This window comes from Beta vulgaris, chromosome 6 (assembly GCF_026745355.1).
Source record: "Beta vulgaris subsp. vulgaris cultivar EL10 chromosome 6, EL10.2, whole genome shotgun sequence".
Taxonomy (NCBI): Eukaryota; Viridiplantae; Streptophyta; class Magnoliopsida; order Caryophyllales; family Amaranthaceae; genus Beta; species Beta vulgaris.
This window is the reverse complement of record NC_079207.1, coordinates 12,262,407-12,283,177: the sequence shown is the minus strand read 5'-3', so window position 1 is coordinate 12,283,177 and position 20,771 is coordinate 12,262,407. Positions and strand designations below refer to the sequence as shown.

The 20,771-nt window shown below is 35.2% G+C and overlaps 1 protein-coding gene across 1 annotated transcript; it reads left to right on the top strand.

Annotated features, from left to right (window-relative positions):
* Positions 1-5,127: 5,127 nt before the first annotated feature.
* On the top strand, positions 5,128-15,408 carry LOC104895757 (uncharacterized). The gene is made up of 9 exons (XM_010682341.4): positions 5,128-5,677; positions 5,959-6,020; positions 6,936-7,050; positions 7,136-7,259; positions 7,731-7,811; positions 9,678-10,019; positions 10,817-10,986; positions 11,083-11,903; positions 12,938-15,408. Exons 1-9 carry the CDS (start codon positions 5,331-5,333, stop codon positions 14,419-14,421), a joined length of 3,546 nt encoding a protein of 1,181 aa, XP_010680643.1. The 5' UTR covers positions 5,128-5,330; the 3' UTR covers positions 14,422-15,408.
* The last annotated feature ends 5,363 nt before the right edge of the window (positions 15,409-20,771 follow it).

The following is a 20,771-nucleotide window of genomic DNA, read 5'->3' as shown; positions in this document are numbered from 1 at the left end:
GGAGGGATATATAGGCCTCTGTAAAGCCGAAGTAAATAATAAAGTAATGTAAATGAAGATTCATGAGAGAATCCTAACTGAACTCAACAATCAATGGGTTCAAAATCAAGTCTTTATTTGATTATTCCCCTTCACAGTCAGGATCATGGCAACGGATCAATAAAATAAAGTTGAGACCAATATTTGTTAAAGGTCTTCAATAGAAAGTAGGAAATGGAAAATCCATTTTTTATTTTTTCTGAAAAGATAATTGGATCCTCCCATATCCAATATTACTCGACATAATTCCCACTCATTCGAGCACTGAACAAAACGTTGAGGATTTTATTCTTCCTAATAAAACATGGGATACCCAAGCATTGAAGATCTGTCTTCCAAAGCAAATTGTCCAAAACATTAGTAACCTTCCTATTCAGTCAAACGATATCCAAGACACTAGATATTGGAGACTCACCCCTAAGCGAGTTCTCTACTAAATTGGACGCTCTCCTAATTCAAAGGATAACACTTGAAAACATTCAGAAATGTTCTTTTCGGTGGATTTGGAGGTTTAACATTCCCCCTAAAGTTAGCAAATTCCTTTGGAAAATATGCAATGATAGTCTCCTAACGAAGGAGAGACTATTCTGTAGCCATGTTGCAGTCCCATTAGCTTGTGTGTTTTGTAATCTCCATACGAAATCGACTTGTCATTTGCTTTTGGATTGTCCATTCACAAAAGATCTATTTAACTCGATCTCATAAGTCTACTCTTGACCGGGAATCCTTGAAATCGACGTCAATGAAGGGGAAATGGTGGAAGTCTTCAATAAAATGCAGAAGTCTCTTAGCATAGTTACTATCCAAAAAGTGATTATTAAATGGTGGTTTGTATGGGTCATGCGAAAAAAAATTGCTTTAATGAGGAAATGATTAACATTCAAAACTCAGCCATGATTGTAAAAAATTATTGTGAGGCATGGTTTAGCTCTTATGAAGACAATATGGAAGGAAGAGACATTCCGACTAAGAAGCACTCCCAACAAAATTCTTCCTCCCCCCTCTTGGTCCATTGGTCTCCCCCACCTAAAGGTTGATTCAAGCTAAACTTTGACGAGTCCAAGTCGAATTCTTAGCACTGTTCATTTGGATTTATTATCATAGATAGCAATGTGAAACCAATCTTTATGGGAGCCAAGGCTCTGCCTCCGCACTAGTTTATCTTGATGGCAAAAACTATGGGCTTGTTTATATATTGGTCTTAAGGCTACCTTTTCCCTTAGAATCAGTAAACTTATGGTAGAAGGAGATAACTTAGTGATAATTAATTCGATTAGGAGGGTGTGGCGTGTTCCATGGAAAATTGCTAACCTTATTGATGATGCAGAGCATGATATTAAGAAGATGGATGCATATTCGGCTCAATATTGCTATAGGGAAGCTAATCAGGCGACGGATTTGCTATCGAACTAAGGCAAAATTATTCAAAATCTATGGCTCTCCTCCTCCAATCTCCCCCGGATCACCCTCTTGTCATCCGAAAGGACGAGTTAGGTTATCCTAATATTAGGGTGTAATAACCTAGTTTCCTTCTCTTCTAAAAAAAAATAGGAAAAATTGTCAAGAATAACTCAACCTTTGCGTTGACCGCTTTTAACAAGTCAACCTTCATTTATTCCACTAGCAAGTAAAGTTTGTACATGAATTAGCTTTTAACAAGTTTTTTTACTTATGACCTGAACAACCCCTACAATTTTGTTCAGTTTTAACAGGTGTGTATTCTAGAACTCATTAAATTGTTCTCTAGAACATATTTGCACTGCTTGAATTTTATAAAAGTTTCGTGAGAAACTTAAAACTGAACAAAATTGTAGGGGTTGTTCAGTCATAAGTAAAAAAACTCGTTAAAAGCTAATTCATGTACAAGCTTTACTTGCTACTGGAATAAATGAAGGTTGACTTGTCAAAAGCGGTCAACGCAAAGGTTGACTTATTCTTGACAATTTTTCCAAAAAAATACTACCAATTGACTTTTTACATGGTAAAAAAGAAAAAGTGACTCATATCTTTTGTACCCATTTTTGACCTAGATCTTTTGTTATCCATTTTTTCTTTCATCCCTCTTCTCTCATTCGACCCCCTTCCACCCTCCCGCTTCTTCCTCATTTCACGTTTTTACCCACTCTTCCACCTTCTCCCGTAATTTGATTCACCAACATTCTTAGTGGTTGTTTGATATAAAGAAAATTAGGTAGGCTATAGAAATTCTCATGATTTTTTAAATTGAGTAATTGTTTGGTTGACAGGGGTGGGAAAATGGAGGCAATGAAAATTCCTGAAAAATTGAAATTCTCACAAAACATATGAATTTATTTGTATATTATCGCATAAGACTATAAGTAAATCCCTATATTCCAAACAACCTGTTGATACAATATTATAACTTAGGTCAAGTTTCTCTCCCTTCCAAAGAAAAAACCCCAAACCCTATCTCAAAAACCCCTCTGGGGAGGCTGCCGCCTAGCCTCACGGCTGGTGTAAGGCGTGTCTCCCCTTCCTCCGCGTGTTTTTCTTTTGTGTTTCTTTGTGTTTATGCCCGATCTATTTCCTCACCCCCATAGTTTCTTTGCCCTCATTTTTTTGCTCTGGTTAGATTGTGGGTTGTGGTTTTTTCCCTCCCATCTATTTTGATTGCAGAAGGTGAGGCAAAGTGTTTAATTGTGGTGGCCTTGAGGCGGTGATCTTCCTTTTCAATAAAGGTTTTGTCTTCTCATTTGGTAGAAGTTTTTTTTTGGTTGTCTCGGGAGAAGGTGTGATTTGGAAGATGAAAGATCTGATCTACAACAAGGGTATTGATATTCAAAAAGTTACAGCACGTTCATTGAAGATTCAGTTAAAGATGCGTAGACATCGATTCAAATGAGCTCGAATAAATTTTCAGTTATCTTCTTTGAATGATGTATTACTTGTTGTTTTCATATCTACTTCCGTATCTCATTTATCAATCAATGTAGATGGCGGATGGCTTTTTAATGAATGATAATTTTCTTCCTGTCAAAAAAAACAACAACCTGTTAGCACAATTTAAAACAAAATCAACAAATTAAGTCCAAGAAAGAAGATTCCATCTTGCATGTGTCAAGTTCAATTCAGAGCACAAATCTTTATTAAAAAACACCAAAATGTGTTATTGATAACCCCGTCTAATTGTACCAATATAATTCTCGGCTTTCTTGCTAAGCTACAACTTGTTCCTAATACTAATCAATCCTTTACAAAAATAAATCACAAGTTAATATTTGGCTAACATACTAGTATATCATAAAAGTATATATTTATCATATCCTTTATAGAATCATCTGACGACCTAATTATAAATTTTCAGAAGGCAACTCAAAACGACAAAGGGGACAAACGTGGTTAATCTTGAGCCATTTGTTTACACAAACCGTATGAAATTTATGGTCACAAGGCAAAAACGTAACTTCTTCTTCCTTATGCCACTCCCCAAGGCAAAGTGAGCAAACTTCATCCCTAACACAAGCCATCTCCTTCACTTTCATGCTCCTCAAATTTGCTACAGCCGAGGCGTCGGCCGGTACAAGAGAAGCCTTGCCTACAGGAGGTTCTTCATGCCGACGTTGTCTCGGAGGCCTTGTGTTTTGCGGGATAGAGCGAAGGATCTCATTGAGCCTCCCCATTGGGGGTTCATTCTGTATGGCGAGTGCAACAATTTCTTCAAGGAGATTTCTTACGTTTACTTCATTTGTTTCTTGGTATGATGACATTGTTTTACTAGTAGTATTATTTGTTGCTAGTAAAGTTAGTTTTTGAAGAATCCAAAATATGATCTTGGAAGTTTACGAGTAGATTATGCAGTTTGATCATATATATAATAGATAGATTCTTATATAGATAGATAGCAACGTAGAAGTGGGTTCGGTTAGCTATACTTTCTTGTATCTCAAGTTGTAGACTATTACTACTCCAAGTTTGACTAGGACTAGGATTAATACTAAGTTGTAACAAATTAATCACACGTGTTTTTGTGAATAGATAACTCAAAATAAAAGTGGAGATAATATCGAAATATAAATATAATGAAGGTATCTCTAATAGATAACTCGGATATTATAAATTTTGGATTTCTTATCTTTAAAACTTAACACATCATTTGTGAATTAATTCTTTATTTATTTAATTAGTTTAGTTAAGACCCTCAAATTTAAAATCCTAGATCCGCTCCGGTTCATATTACCACAAACTCATCACTATAAAAACTTAGAACTTTAGATGCTCATGAATTCCTTTCATTAAGTAGTTGAGAAACTCGAATTAAAACTAAATCATACATATGTTTCTCAACTGAATCATACTCCCTCCGTTTCATTTTAATCTACACACTTACACTTTTCACGTATGTCAATGCAAAATTTTGAGGACATATATCTTTAGTTTTGTATTTGTAAAAATTATAAAAAGTACATATTAATAAAATACATTTTATGATAAATCTAAAAAGATATTATATTTTCATCTGTGTATAAATCACAAATGATGGTCAAAATAAAATTTATGAATAGTGTAAAATATCAAAGTGTAACAATTAAAATGAAACGAATTACATATCAAATTATCAATGGATCAAGAAACAACAAAGCTGAATCGTGCAAAAATCATGAAAGCAATGGCTCAAAAACGAGAATGATTAATGCATTGTTATAATTATTTATCTCTTTTGTCAATCGATTATTATGCATTATTTAAACCATTGTGATAAATATCTACCAACACTTAATGTTTCATTGATGAATAAAATAATAGTCCTTTTCATTATTAAACCATTATGTCAATAATTAATGTTAATATATATATATATATATATTTTTTTTGAAAACTTACCGTTTTAATACCAATTTTGCAACAATGAATTGATTTGCTCAATGAGATGTTGACCAAAAATTATATTCTAAAACATCAACATGCATGCGATTAGTCCGTAAGGGTACTTGGTGCATCTTATGCAAATCACAAGGACATGTGACGAATTTCTGAAACGAGGGTAACTAGTGCATTTCGTAAAATATAAGGAGTACCGGGTGAAAAAATCGTTAATAGTTCAGTTTAGTTTACTTTGTCCGAGTTGTTTGGTTCATCAATTCACTATTCATCACCAGGCGACTCCAAATGAAGTTGGGGTCAAATAGCGTTATCGAGTCTCTCTACTCTGATGAACGTGATGACTGATGATAGATCTAACCCCGACTCTTGAGAATCATTCCCCTTTCAAGTTAGAACCCTAACCCCCAAATTCTCAAATTCCCAAGTTCCCAAATTTTGGAGAGATAAAAATGGAGGAGTACCCTGAAGAACTCCGAACACCACCTGTGCCATTGATAACTCTGGTAGGTTGCTCCGACCTTCATTCTACCATCTCCGCTCACCTCCATTCCGAGAAACCTCCGATCAACACTCTCGCATTGCCGGATTTCGACAAGATCTCCGTCATTGCCAAACACAAATTTTCCGCCGATTCTTCTTCTTCGTCTTCTCCTCCTTATGGCATTCTCAAGAGAGATTGGTTGCACAAACATCGCACTAAGATTCCCGCTGTTGCTGTCACTTTGTTTCCTTCCGATCATGTTTCCGGCGATCCTGCTCACTGGCTTCAGCTCTCTACGCTTCTCGATCAACTCAAGTATTCTTTTATTCATATGCTCTCTCTCTTTTTTTTCATGTGTTTAGTAGTATTATACGATTGATGATTTTATTAGTCAATTGATGAAAATGGAACACTGGTTTAGTGCTTAGATCGTGTGATTGTTGAATATGGGATTTAATCAGGAACTAGTAACTAGTTTAGATGGAAAAAACGGCGTTGTTTGGCAATTTTTAGCAGTCATCTTTGTCCATGGGTTAATGCTGTTTTCTTTTTCTAATAAAGGAATCTCCTAATACTGGATTTATTTACCTTGGCAGAACAGTTATTCGTTCGAGGAACACCAAATTGGTTGTGGTTGTGGTGCAATCGTCTCCCGGAGGTTAGTCAAAATATACCTACCCTTTGCAAAGGCACTTTGCTGATTAATTATCATAGGAGAAGGCAGCTTTGAGTGCCGTTTGACGATTACACTATATTGAGAAGACCAATAGTTGTGAAATATTTAACCATTATGGATCATCGTTCTTTGGATGACATTATGACTATTAGTTTACTGAAACTACCCTTTGTCTACCTTAGTGTTTGTTTACCAACCATCCTAGAATTTATGAAAAATTTGCAAGGTTTCTAATCTCAATGCAAATAGTTATCTGGTTTTTCAGTATGTCCCTATTCGAAATGTATGAGTTGCCATGAACTTTGATAATTGTTGTGGGATAAACTGGAATTATCAATGCTTAAATAATGATATGGTGTTGTTACGGTGTACTCGTGGGGTTCCCTTAGCATGCATGTTTTACCCACCTAAGTGAGCAATGTGAGACGGAGTGAGTATATTGTTTTTATCATCTATGTCCTTACCTTTTTTCGTTGCATAAGTATGATTTTGCAATGTGTGGAAAACATTGATCCCTTTGAGTAAAGGAATTAGTTTCTTTGTCACCGTGATGGTGGCTCCCTGAACAAAGTTTAGCCTCCTTCGTTATTGACTGATAGAGGCATCAGTTCATTTTCTTTTCTCAAAGAAGGCCACGCATTAGTTTGTTGAATGTGCCTTGAAAGTGGTTGTTATTTTTTGTTGAAGACACCCAATGTCTGTGAATTGTGATTCAGGTTGTTAGTTTAGCTCTAATTTTGTAGATGTTCTGATTACTCAGTAGTCATCCCTGGTTACTTGTCCTTATACCTATGTGAATAGTATCAAGAAATAAAACCTTCTACTTGCAAATAACTGTTTTTATACAATTCTGTATATTGAGTTGTAGATATCTTATAGATGGTTAATTACCTGCAGATGATATGAATGAAGATCGTATGACTGCCTTACGCAAACGTGTGGAATTGGATTCCAAATATATTGTTAGCTTCTCTACAAGTGACTCATCTGAAGTGAAGCAGTCTCTTAACAGGCATGATACTCTTCTGATATTCTTTTCTTGGATTTTTTTTTTCCATCTTTATGTATTCCTTCTCTCAATTTCACTCTTTTTGCAGGCTAGGAAGCGTGTTGGCTGACTTAGTACACATATATTACCGCGAAGAAGGAAGACGTGTCAAAACACGAGTTGATAAGAGAAATTTTACTTCTCCTGAATTGGGTATCCGTTGTTGCTTTAAGGTGGATTGCATATTTTTACAATTCTGAAAATTTGTTTGTATATATAAAGTGTGAGGTGAAAGTTAATATGCTATAAGTCTGAATCAATACACTTGGTTCTGTATTTGTTTTGTGTATAAAACTTCTATATGAAGAAAGTGAAAAACGTTACTAGCTAATAGTTATAGTGGATATACAAGTGATAGTTTCGATCCTAGTATTCTACTGATACTGAATTGAGGGTTGACACCACTTTGATATCCATCTACATAACTCTTCCTTTCTTTTAAAATAGAGTGATAGTTATGACTTTTATCTATATATATATATATGTTGTTTATTGCTCCAGATTTTTTCTTGGAGTAGGAAGTTGTTGCACTTTAGAAGCTTCTGCTAGAGGCAGACAATTCTGCATAATCTATGTTTTGATCAATTTTACACTTGCACCAGGAACCAACTTCTATTTAGTTAACCGTCATATGAATTTTGCAGGTTGCTGTTTATGCAGAGTTTCGTAGAGATTGGGTTGAAGCACTCAAGTTTTATGAGGATGCATATCATGCGTTGAGGGAGGTGTATTAATATTTCCCTTCCTATTAGCATTCTTGCTGTAATTCTGTTTTCAGTTTATGAACCTGGTTCACATATTTTAGATGGTCACTTTGGCCCTTTGGTGTAGGTGATATCTTTTCCATGCTTTTTGAACTATTTGTAATGCCCTTAGGGGTGGGTGGACGGGGAGGATTAAATTAATCTATTTTGAGCTCTTAGCACCGAGAAATAGGATAAATTAGTCATAAAGCTTTCTCTTTCTTGTTTCAGTGTGGACCAATGAACACAATCACAATTCTAGTTGTTGTGTCTAAATTTTTGGGTTCAGTGTGCATTTTGGCACCAACTTTCAAGGTTTTGAGCTGAGTTTTGATTAGGTTTTCTTGGTCCAAACTCCAACCAACCAGTTTCTTGGGTTACATTCGGTTTTATGCTATCTTTGTCAAGTTAAATCCACTTGGGTCGGTCAATTTCAATTTTCAGGTTTAAAGTGCTATTATCAACTAACTTTTCATGGATGTCAAAATTTCAAGTTAGTTTTGGACGGGATGTTCCTTGGCCCATTTGGGCGCAATAATGGTTGTTGAGTCACAAGCATAGCACATTTTTGGATGTCCTATTTATCATACATGTATTTACTTGCTCCCTATATCCTAGTTGTCGATTTGAAGATAATGTTTTGCTAGTCAATTCATATTTTTGGATATCACAAAAATCAACATGGGTGCAGTAACAGATATGAAGTATCAGAGGTACCACAATTAGATGTTGTATTAATTATACATGTTTATAACTTACTCCTAGGTCCTAGTTTTCCTTATTTTTGTGTAATTTTAATTTTCCAATTATTTATTTTGTTCGAGCTGGTTACGTAGGAATGTAAATGATTAGGTGTTTGATGAAAATGAATTTTAGTAATTTTTCTGGATAGCCATTAATAAGTATATAGCAGATATATATCTGTTTTTAGTAGGGATCTTCTATTCCACTTGGTGTCTTATATTGTGTTCCAAGTGGTTCTCATCTCGACACCTTACCCACTCGTATTAATCATATAAGGTAGTTTATCTTACAATGATGAGGTGTCAAAATTAGGATGAAGTGGGACACAAGATAAGACATTAAATGGGACATATAATCTCAGCCCATTTGTTCATACACAGCTAATTCCGATTGTGATTGTGTTTAGAACTTAGAAGTATTATTACTGATAAATGAAATGAGGTGGTATCTTCATCTAATCTACCTTAGGTGGGTATAGTGCTATAACTACAAGGTAGATCACTCTTTAAGTGCCTTGCATAATATTCTTTTAATTTGGCAAGTGAGAGTAGAAGGGAAATAAGGACAATAGCAAACTGGCTGAAGCCTGAAAGTGCTGAATATTTTTGAATTGACTGGTTTCATGACATAAGGAAGTTTTTATTTTTTTCAAATGACAGCGAAGCAGATATTGACATATTGTGGCACTAAATGATGCAATACACTTGAAAAACTTCCAAGTTCTGCAATATCCATTTAGCTCTTTTTCATCGAGTTGTCCTTGAGAAATGGAAATAATTAAGACAGCTTCATATTGTGACAATCAATTAACTGATTTTCACAGCTCTAGTCCAGTCGTATGGAAGTGCATCATAGGCTTAAAATATAGAAACCACTGAAAGGCATGTCTTATATACTATGGCTCTAGGTGTAAGTGCTTCTCTACCATTTATGCATTGAACCTTGCACAAAAGCTTTGTGACACACTTTGATAGTCTAATTGAGCATCTAAATGCCTTAGATGTTATGCATGCACTCATGTAGTTTGTAATCAAATCTATTCTTGTTGAGGGGTGATGCACGATGCACATTTTCTTTCAAAGTGACCCTTGTTTTAATATACAGATGGTTGGAACCTCTACCAGGTTGCCTGCAGTACAACGCTTAGTAGAGATAAAAACACTTGCAGAACAACTGCATTTCAAGATATCTACTTTACTACTGCATGGTGGAAAAATCGCCGAAGCAGTTTTGTGGTTTCGTCAGCACTGTAATTCTTACAGGAAGCTCGTTGGAGCAACAGAAGTTACTTTTCTTCACTGGGAATGGGTAAGCCGACAGTTTTTGGTCTTCGCGGAGCTACTAGAAACAAGTTCAAAAAATATTCCAGGCTTTCCAGCACTAGTTTTGGGTGTCAAAGATAAGGCTCTGACCGAGTGGGAACTTCAACCAGCTTATTACTATCAGGTGACTGTCTATATAGTGTTACGTTCTCTTAAAATTTCATAGACGGTGAGGGCTTTAAACTCTTTTTTTTTGTTTTTAAATGAAGCCACACAACTGAATGCTGTGTAAACTCAAAAATGCTATGTGGTCTTTTTTTTTTTCATTTGTTCCTCTCTCCCAATATTGAGTTACCTTTTGCTTATCCCTGTCTTTGTTATGTACTAATGAAGGATCTGAATTGTTGCTTATGTTATATATAGAGACTGTAATCTGTGTAACAGCCCATTTGAGCAAGTTCTCATTTTCCTGTGGACTATTATGAAAATAGGAAACTTATACCTCGCTCATAACACTATCATAACTCCGTCTATTTATGCTATAATATCTGCTTTTAGGTTGCCAGTTGCCACTAAAAGGGGTTCACACTTTGAGGTTGTATTACTGTTGTATGGCTGTTGATCTTTCTATAAGGTCTTGCAGACAAAAAAAGAGGCTATTTTGAACTTGCTGCATGAGCCTGAATGTTAATTATCATCCTTCATCAGCAGCATTATTTTATTGTCCGTGGAAATGTCTCATTGCTTTTGAAACGATTTATTCTAACCCAGAGCTCAGTGATATAGCTCCGTTATTCCTTTCTCCTCTTGAGATGATGCTTGAGACTTCTCTTTTTGTTCGTTTCTTCACCATTCTTTTAGTGAATTGTGGGGTATCCTGACATGCCAGATAGCGTCTTCTTGTGTTCCATTCCTCTAAAGAGCATCTGAAGCTTTGTAGCTTATTCTTCATTTGCTAAATTATTTATTTTCTTTGACCAGTTGGCATCTCGCTATTTGATGGAGAAGAGATCTTGCTTGGAACTTGCTATCTCTATGTGGGAGGTTTTTAGTGAGAGTGATGCTGCTGCTGAATCGGTTATACCTTCTGGTTATGTCGGGCAGTTTGCTCGATTACTGGAACATGGTCATGAGGAAGTACCTTTGCAACCGTACGTTCCAATTGCTTACGGAGTTTTATGTGTATAGCTGTTAATGATTCATGCTAACTTCGTGGCTTTTCTGTTTCATTGATTTTGAATGTGCAGTCTGACAGATGAGGAGTTTATTCGCTATTCTATTGCTGAAGGGAAGAGATTTCAAGATTCTTTTGAAATCATTGCTCTTCTGAAAAAGTCCTGTGAGATATATTCTGGCTTAAATTTTCAGAGGGTGGCATCATATTGCGGTTTCCAAATTGCTAAAGAATATTTTTCTCTTGGTGACATAAATAATGCAAAACAATATTTTGGTTCTACTGTCAGTTTGTATAGGCATGAGAGTTGGGGAACTTTGCTGTGGGAAATCTTGGGTTATTTACGTGAGTGTACAAGGCAAGATGGTTCTTTAAGGGAATTTGTTGAGTATTCCCTTGAAATGGCTGCATTGCCAGTAACACCTGAAGATTCTTCTGCCTATAAAGATTTTGGCCCAGCTGGCCCTCCAAGTTTTCAACAGAGGGAGATAATTCACGAGGAGCTTCTGGGCCTCGTCACTGGAGAATCGGAGTTTGCCATAAAGGGGGTTGATCAGAACCTTAGGGTAACTAAAGATTCCCCTCTCCATGTCGAAATTGATCTTGTCAGTCCCCTAAGAGTTGTTCTACTTGCTTCGGTTGCATTTCATGAACAAGTAATCAAGCCAGGCATGCCTACGCAAATTACATTGTCGCTCCTATCGCAACTACCTCTCCCTTTCGAGATTGATGCATTGGATGTCCAGTTTAATCAGTCAGAATGTAATTTTGTCATCCATAACTCTCAAAAACCTCCACCCACTAATCATCAAGCCGGCTATCGAGTAGAGATTGCTCCAGCTTTGGCACTTTCTACAAATAAGTGGCTGAGGCTGACTTATGACGTTAAATCTGGTAAGTATCTTAGTATGTATGCTTGTGAATTCTTTTTCGGTACCACTTAGTTAAAGGACAAGACTGATATGATATATGTGTAAAACTCATGATTCAAAGGAAACACGAGGTAGTATTTGTGGCATTTTCAAGAAAAAGGTCAGACAGCCGTATGACTTGAATTAGTACGAAGTTCAGTTTCTCTGGTTAAATGCTTCTTTGCAGTATTGCAAGGGATGGGAAGTATTGTACTTTTATTTCTCACTCATATTTTTTAAAATTTTTGAACAATTGTAAATATCCAGATTCTGTGGCACATGTCACCTGCCTTGTGCGTGCGACTTGGAAAAGCACTGACTAGGTGTGGGACAATTTAGAAGACTCTATGTATTATGTTACCTACTTTTTAAAATTTTCATGAGGTGTTGAACATAATTGACAGTGTCTACAATTGACATTTGTTTCTTCCTTTGTGCTGCTATGAGTTAACATACTAAACATCATTAATTGACAGAATAGTGAAAGAAGAAGATGATGATTTGATGAATAAGGGCCTGTTCTCTAATATTTTTTCTGACCTTTTTTTATTTTCTGAATTTTTCTTATTTTCTCTGAGGTTCTCTTTTTTTTTTTTTTTTTTTTTAACTTCTCTGAACTTTTAACTTTTCTTCTAAATTTTTTCTTGCTTTTTCTGAATTTATCGTATTTTTCTGAACTTTTCATAATTTTTTTTTTAATATTTTGTGAAAGTAAGCAAAAATAAGGTGAAGAGAATAGGCTCTAATAGAATTCCAGCAAATGTAAGCATTTGAGACTTGAGAGGCTTGATTCTCTCCCAATGAACTCTTACAAGCTCAAAGAAAAAACATGCATCCTCCTTTTTCTCTGTCTATCACTATATATATATATATATATATATATATACTAGTTTTTCCTCTAACATACTCCCTAGCTTATACCCAAGCTATCTATAACTAACTTATAAAGATAATGTTTAAAGTCCTACTAATATCATTTCATTGTATGTGCATGACCTCTTTGTTTTGTTTCATCAGATCGAAGTGGAAAGCTTGAATGCATATCCGTCATTTTAAGGATTGGATCCCACTTCACTATCTGTTGTAGAGCTGAAAGTCCTGCCTCCATGGAGGACCTACCACTTTGGAAATTTGAAGAGCGTGCGGAGAGTTTCCCAACCAAGGATCCTGCTCTAGCTTTCTCTGGTCAAAAGGCAATCCAAGTTGAAGAACCTGATGCACAAGTTGATCTGAGCGTGGATGCTGAAGGTCCTGCATTGGTTGGTGAAAACTTTGTTGTTCCAGTTACTATCTCATCAAAGGGTCATTCTGTTTACTCTGGTGAGTTGAAAATAAATCTAGTAGACACCAGAGGGGGTGGACTGGTGAGTCCAAGGGAAATTGAGCCACATTCAACAGAGAGTCATCATGTTGAACTTCTTGGAGTTTCTGGACCAGATGATGAAAAATCTCTTGCGAGCTCTGACCATATTCGTAATATCCAGCACTCATTTGGATTGATATCTGTTCCTTTTATAAAAGCTAGAGAATCTTGGTCCTGTAAATTAGAAATCAAGTGGCACAGGCCAAAGCCAGCCATGTTATTTGTTTCCTTGAGTTATTTGTCTCAGGGTCATGATGTTAATGCGCAAAAAATCCATGTTCACAAGAGCTTGCAGATTGAAGGGCAGACTCCTGTTCTTATTACCCATCATATGATGCTACCATTTCGACGTGATGCATTACTACTTTCTAAGGTTAAGCCCCTGGATGATGCTGAGAAGTTGCCATCTTTGCCACTGAATGAAACAAGTATACTAGTTGTCAGTGCTAAAAATTGCACCGAGGTGCCATTGAGGGTATTGTCAATGACTATTGAAGTAGATGATAGTGCCTTGGAGAGTTCTTGTAGCGTGCGTCCAGCCAGTAATCAACAAAAGGATGCTGCACGACCAAGTATCGTTGTACCAGGGGAGGAATTTAAGAAGATCTTTTCTGTTATTCCTGTGGCTAATACCTCGATAGCAAGGATTGGTACAGTGTGTCTCAAATGGATGAGAGATGTGGGGCCACTGAAGCAAAGTAGTTCTGGATTTTCAACCAGACAGAGACTTCCTGATGCAAACGTAGAAGCATCTCCTCTGATTTTGAGCTTAAAATGTCCACCTCATGCTGTTCTTGGTGACCCGTTCACTTTTTTCATTAAAATTCAGAATGAAACAGAGTTACTTCAGGAGATGAAATACTCGTTACTGGATTCTCAAAGCTTTGTTTCATCTGGGTCCCACAATGATGCGATATTTGTCTTGCCCAAGTCTGAGCATGTTCTTAGTTACAAGCTTGTCCCACTTGCATCTGGTTCGCAGCAGTTGCCCAGAGTTACTGTGACCTCCCTGAGATATTCAGCTACATTCCAACCCTCGACTGCTGCCTCTACTATTTTTGTGTTCCCTGTAAAGCCTCAGTTTGAGATGATTACTTCAGAAAATTGTGCAGAATCCGTGATACTTGCTGCTGAATAGATTACTTGGGATCCATAAATTACTGCAATTTATTCAGTTTTTCGCATCCTGTTCCTTCTACTTAGAGGCATGGGGATACCCTTTACAAGATGCTTCTCTGAGGAAGAATCATCTGAAGATGCTGTCGTAAAAATTGTGTCAAGTCATTTATCACCTGAATGGATTCAGATGTGCCACTCTGAGCAGGAATCATGGCTTAAGCCTTAAGGTGTTGCTGAAGAGTGATACTAATGGGTATGTATTCTTTGGTTGAAATTCGTTAGTACTAGAAGAAATCATCATATAGAAAAGAAGTTACAGAATTGACCTCACATTGTCTAAACTGACAGTATATGGAAAAGTTTTCTTGGAAAGAGTTGTTTAGACGCTGCTACGAAGAAATTATGCTGGTTTCCTGGAACGAAGTACCCTGTGGTTTTTGTTAAATTGTCGAAGGTATCAGTCATGATACACAACTAAACGACATGGCTTAGTTGCCAAAGGGCTAACACCGGAAATTACTTCTCCAATTTAGTGCTCTGTTTTTGTCAATTTCAGAGCCTCACTGGGTTTTGCATCTCATGAACCGGAAATTGCATCCTAAAAATGGATTCAATCTGGTTACTTTGTAGCAGTGAGTTTGTGTATTGTCCTCCCCTTGTATCATCACCGGAGGAGACACCGCTGTATTTCATACGTGGTTATAGTTTCGTGGTCATACAAACGCCCTCTTTTGTACAGGATGATGAACTGTAGAGTAGTGGGCATTGTGAATTATATATGTGATTTGGACATAACTATTCTCTTCATTCAATTAGTTGTCACATTTTCTCCTTGATCCATCATAATTAAGGATGACATAAATTTATAGGACTACGTTACTAAGTGAGTCATTTTCCGCTTTTGTCATCACTTAATTTTAGTAATGGTATAATGAGGATCTAATTGTGGACTATTACTTCCCCCTTAATAAAATAGTTGCAACACTTGAACTTTTCGCATTGTTTATATTACGTACTCGTACACTGATCAATTTTTTATGCAAAATGTATATACTGATTGTTGGCATAAATTTACGTTTCTTAGTTAGATCGTAATTGGAAATAAAAGGTTGGGGCTTAATGTAACATCATCGACAAAAATGAACAATTCGTGTTTCCTTTGTCATATGATCTAACATACTTGCGCTCCCACGAATCTCCAAGGTAAGATAGCTTGGAGTTGAACAATATGTAGATGTAGTTCGAAAGAACTAGGTTTAAGCTAATATAAATTTGGGTAGAGAGAGACAGAGCCTTAAGCAAAGATCCAGAAGTAATTGAAGCTCTGGGTACTTTATGGTGCTGTTATGTCCGCCTACTTTTATTCAACATAATGGATATGAAATGCCACCATTAAGGTAAGTTGTAAAGACATTTAACGTTCCTGCATGATTATATAATAAGATCATCAATATATATATATATCTATCTATTATATAAGGGAAGGGGGGAGCAATGGTGTCCTCTTTTGAAACGCCTATTTTGCCCCTCTTCTCTTTCTAAATTACAAAAGGAATGTCAAAATCAAAATATCGAAAATAAATTTACAACACTCACTCACAAGTCACAAGTCACAATTCACTTAAAAGAAGAAACTTTACAAATCACCCATACAATTGAAAAAATTACGTTATAAAAATCACGCAAATCACTCAAATAATCAGGAAACTTTATTAAAACTTAAAATTAATATACAAACTAAACCTAATAACCTAGAATGTCAATACATACAAAAACATTTACAAAAAATTACTTACAAATCACTATTCTCAATAACCATTCACAATTAATGGTGGGTGTTGATAAAAAATAGAGGTGTATTTGTAGTGAAATCAGAATTTAGAAATTAGACAAGGAAAAAAACTATTTACTTTTTATAGTGTTTCCTATATATAATGAAACTTTTACATATATTTGGACGTATTTTTTTCTATTATATAATAGTGATAAATTATCAAGGTAAAAAGGTTTATATAAAATATCATTCAAGAATTAAAGTACAACATATCTCTATTATATAAGGGAAGGGGGAGCAATGGTGTCCTCTATTGAAACGCCTATTTTGCCCCCTTTCTCTTTCTAAATTACAAAAGGAATGTACTCAAATAAAACTATCGAAAATAAACTTACAACACTCACTCACAAATCACTGAAGAGAAGAAACTTTACAATTCACCCATACAATTGAGAAAATTACGTTATAAAAATCACGCAAATCACTCAAATAACCAGGAAACTTTATTAAAACTTAAAATTTACAAACTAAAACTAGCTAATAACCTAGAACGTCAATACATACAAAAACATTTACAAAAATTTACTTACAAATCACTATTCTCAAGAACCATTCACAATTAATGGTGGTCATGATAAAAAATAGAGGTGTATTTGTAGTGAAATCAAAATTTAGAAGTTAGACAAGGAAAAAAATTATTTAATTTTTTATAGTGTTTCCTATATATAATGAAACTTTTACATATATTTGGACCTATTTTTTTCTATTATATAATAGCGATTAATTATCAAGGTAAAAAAGGTTTATGTAAAATCTCATTCAAGAATTAAAGTACAACATATCTCTATTATATAAGGGAAAGGGGGAGCTATGGTGTCCTCGAATGAAGAGACTATGTTACCTCCTTCTCATTCTAAATTACAAATTCACTTACAAATCAAAGAGGGCTTCAAACAAAAATATCAAAAATATAATTATGACAATCACTCACAAGTCAACTAAAATCATAAAATTGCATAATTTACGTTATGCAAATCACTAAAATGAGGAAACTTTACAAAAACTTAAAAATTCACTTATAAACTACAACCTAGTAAAAAATTGACTTGAAATCAAAGTGTCTACTTTCTTTATACTTTATGAAGTACTGTACTTAATTTTAAAATCAACTAAAAAATTATAATATTAGAAATCATAAATAAATTCAATAAAATTTCTATTTTGTTCATAGAATTTAACTTTGAAAAGTAAAAAAGGAAACAAAACAAAAAGAATAGTGAGAGACTTAAGTGACAGAAACTAAACCAATCAAATTTTGCAACTAAAAACAATTATACTTCGTATGTCTAATGTTCAAATTTTGACTCTTATGCCGAAGAAAATCGAGATTCTGTTTCGAAAAAAAAAATTCAAGCACGCATCGCGTGTAAAAAATTCTAGTATATATATATAGGAAAGCTCTTGTGAGAACACCTCCTCTATGTGAGAACACTTTTTTATGTGAGAACAAATCTGAACCTTTAGATCTAATCTAATCTAATGATTCTAAATACACTTATGAGTAATGACATTTTTGTAATTTAGGTTTACCCTTACTCCCCTTCGTTCTTCCCACAATCTTTCATAGTTTCACGTCATATTTACACGGCTTTCTCTCTAGGTTTTACACAGCTTTCTCTCTCCTCTTTGGCGTCATTCATGGAGTAATTTTTCAAAGTTTTAGTTCGATTTTTTGCGGATTCCACACTATTCTTTCCATAATTCAAGAGGTTTTATTCAAAAATTTTAATTTGATATTCTTGACTTGCAGATTTTTGTTCGATTTTTTTTTTGATTTCAATGCTGATTTTTGTTCGATTTTTTTGTTTGATTTTGTTCGATTTCAATGGCGTCATTCATCTTAAGTGCAAATTGTTGTTTGAATTTTGTTTTCTTACTATATGATTTATCCTTTTTACCAACTTAAATGAGCGAACCAAAGTAGGAAACCTTCCTACTTCATTAACCAGAAAAACAAAAAAAATATTATAGTGGTATTGATTGAAATTTTGGTATTCCACATTATATCGTTTTGATTATAGTCACGTTATCACCATACATGATCAACGCATGCAAAATGTATATCATGTTCTAAATTAATGTATATCATGTTTTATAATACTGAGCAACATGTTCTAAATTAATGTATATCATGTTCTAAAATACTGAGCAACATGTTCTAAAACGGATACATCATGTTTTAAAACGACGTAGATCATGTTCTAAAACATTGTACATCATGTTCTAAAACGATGTACAACATGCTCCAAAATAATGTACATCATGTTCTGAACTACCTTTATTCTCACATATAATATATGTTCTCACTCGAAATATTTTAGAACATAATTAAAATGAATTGAAATATGTTTGAAGTAATTCAGAACATGTTTGAAAAGTTTTAGAACACAATTACATAATTTGGAACATGTTTGAAATAATAAATAACATGTTTGAATAAATTTAGAACACACTTGCAATATTTCAGAACATCATTGAAATAATTCAGAACATGTTTGAATAAATTTAGAACATAAGTTTGATATTTCAGAACATGTATATATGCATATGTATTGATTATACTCTCATGTTCTGAAAAAAATATATTTGTGTTTAAATTTTAAAGTGTTCTTATACAAGTATGCATTCTCACGTATAAGGGGTATGTATATCATACATTATGATATAAGTTTTGGGTAAAACCAATAGAATAAAACAACTAACATTCAAACACTTGTAATGTGAAATTAAACATTTTAGATACAAACCGCTGAAACCTTAATGAATCTATATTTGACCTTCCTTCTATATTCAAATGAATAAAACCTTATTAAATCTCTATCATCCTTTTTTGGCGTGTTCGATAATGGTTGATGTGTTGGTAACTTTTAGTTACGAGAGTGGTTATTGGTTGTGTTGGTAGCTGTTACTTTTCGTATATATACTCTTTGTGTTCGTCAATAGACTTCTCATTTCTAATTTTGATATTATTCATAAGGAAGATTTTTCATTTCTTTTTCCAATATGTAAGAAAAAAACATAATCACGTAAGGTTTTATTTCGTTTCATTGTATACATTATGAAAATTAAACGTGATTTTTACTAATATGTAATTAAAGATGTAATTAACCAAGCAAGACTTGGTCTCATGACTTAAAGGTCACGATATCAAATCTCACTAGGGGCTCTTTGGGGTGATGTTTCCCTTACCATCTTTCCTTCCTCCAAAGAGTCTGTCCTGCAAAACCTGACTGGTTAAACTTGAGCGAGGTGCTAATTCAATAGGGTTGATCTTACCTACCTAAAAAAAAGAAAGATATGAATAGTACAAAATGTACATTGACAAACGTGAAAATGAGAAATGGGAAGCCTATTAGGGGATGAAGGGAATAGTTATCAAAGTAGCGGTGTAAAATATTAGTAAATGAAGGTGTCAAAATAGCCGCTTAAAAACAACTAATCAAAAACTAAAAAAAACTTTAATTTAAAACTTATAGATCACTAAACACTTACCCCAAAAGCTACAAGTTGTAATTTTTGATAGATACTATTAAAAGTTAAAACACTACTCTACCATTAAGGGGGCGTTTGATTCATATGATTTTGGTATGAGGTATGAGTTTAGAATGAGCAAAACCCATACCTAGTGTTTGTTTACAAAATTAAAAGATTTAAAACCAATGCCTCAAACACATAAGGTATGGGGTTTAGAAACCCAAGGGGGTAGGTGAGTATGGTTCATACCAATACCTCAAGGTATCAAATAGAAGAAAAAAAATCCATTCCCAAATAAAACCAAACACATGGTATTAGGTATCAAGTTCCAAACCGATACCATCTTGATTTCATTCATGATTCCAAACCCATACCACTTTATGAACCAAACACCCCCTAAAAGTTATTGAGACCACTATCGAATAAAAAAATCCTATTTTTCTTACTCAAAACATTAAAAACTACGGTTTTTTCACCAAATACCCCCGAGTTTTCAAAAAATTCACCTGGTACCCTCCAAGTTTTCAAAATTCACAGGGTACCCCTAAGTTTCAAACTAATACACGAGGTACCCTTAAATGCCCTTAATGACTAAGGGCGTTAACCGTCGTTAGTCATTATCCCTAATTTTCTGCTTTAACCCTAATTAATCCCTAAACCTAACCCTAAACCATAATCCTAAACCCTAAACCTAAACCTAACCACCCTTCCCCCACCCTCCCACCACCCCTACCCCCTGTCCCACCCCCTCCCTCACCCTAGCAGCCCCCCTCCCCCACCCTCACAACCCCCACCCCCATCGCAGCCCCCCACCCTCCTCCCCCACTCCACGCAATTTTCGCAGCCCCTGAAATCTCACCCCTCCCTCACACCTGCACCCCCACAGCACACCCCCACCCCGCGCCACCACAACACCACCTCGCTTCCATTTTCGCACCCCTCCCCCACCGTCGTTGCACCACCCTCCTCCAATTTCCGCGAAACAAAAAGTCCCCCCCACATCGAAAAAACAGAGGGAAGAAAAAAGGGGTTGCGGGCGGCGCAGGCGATGGGGTGCGAAA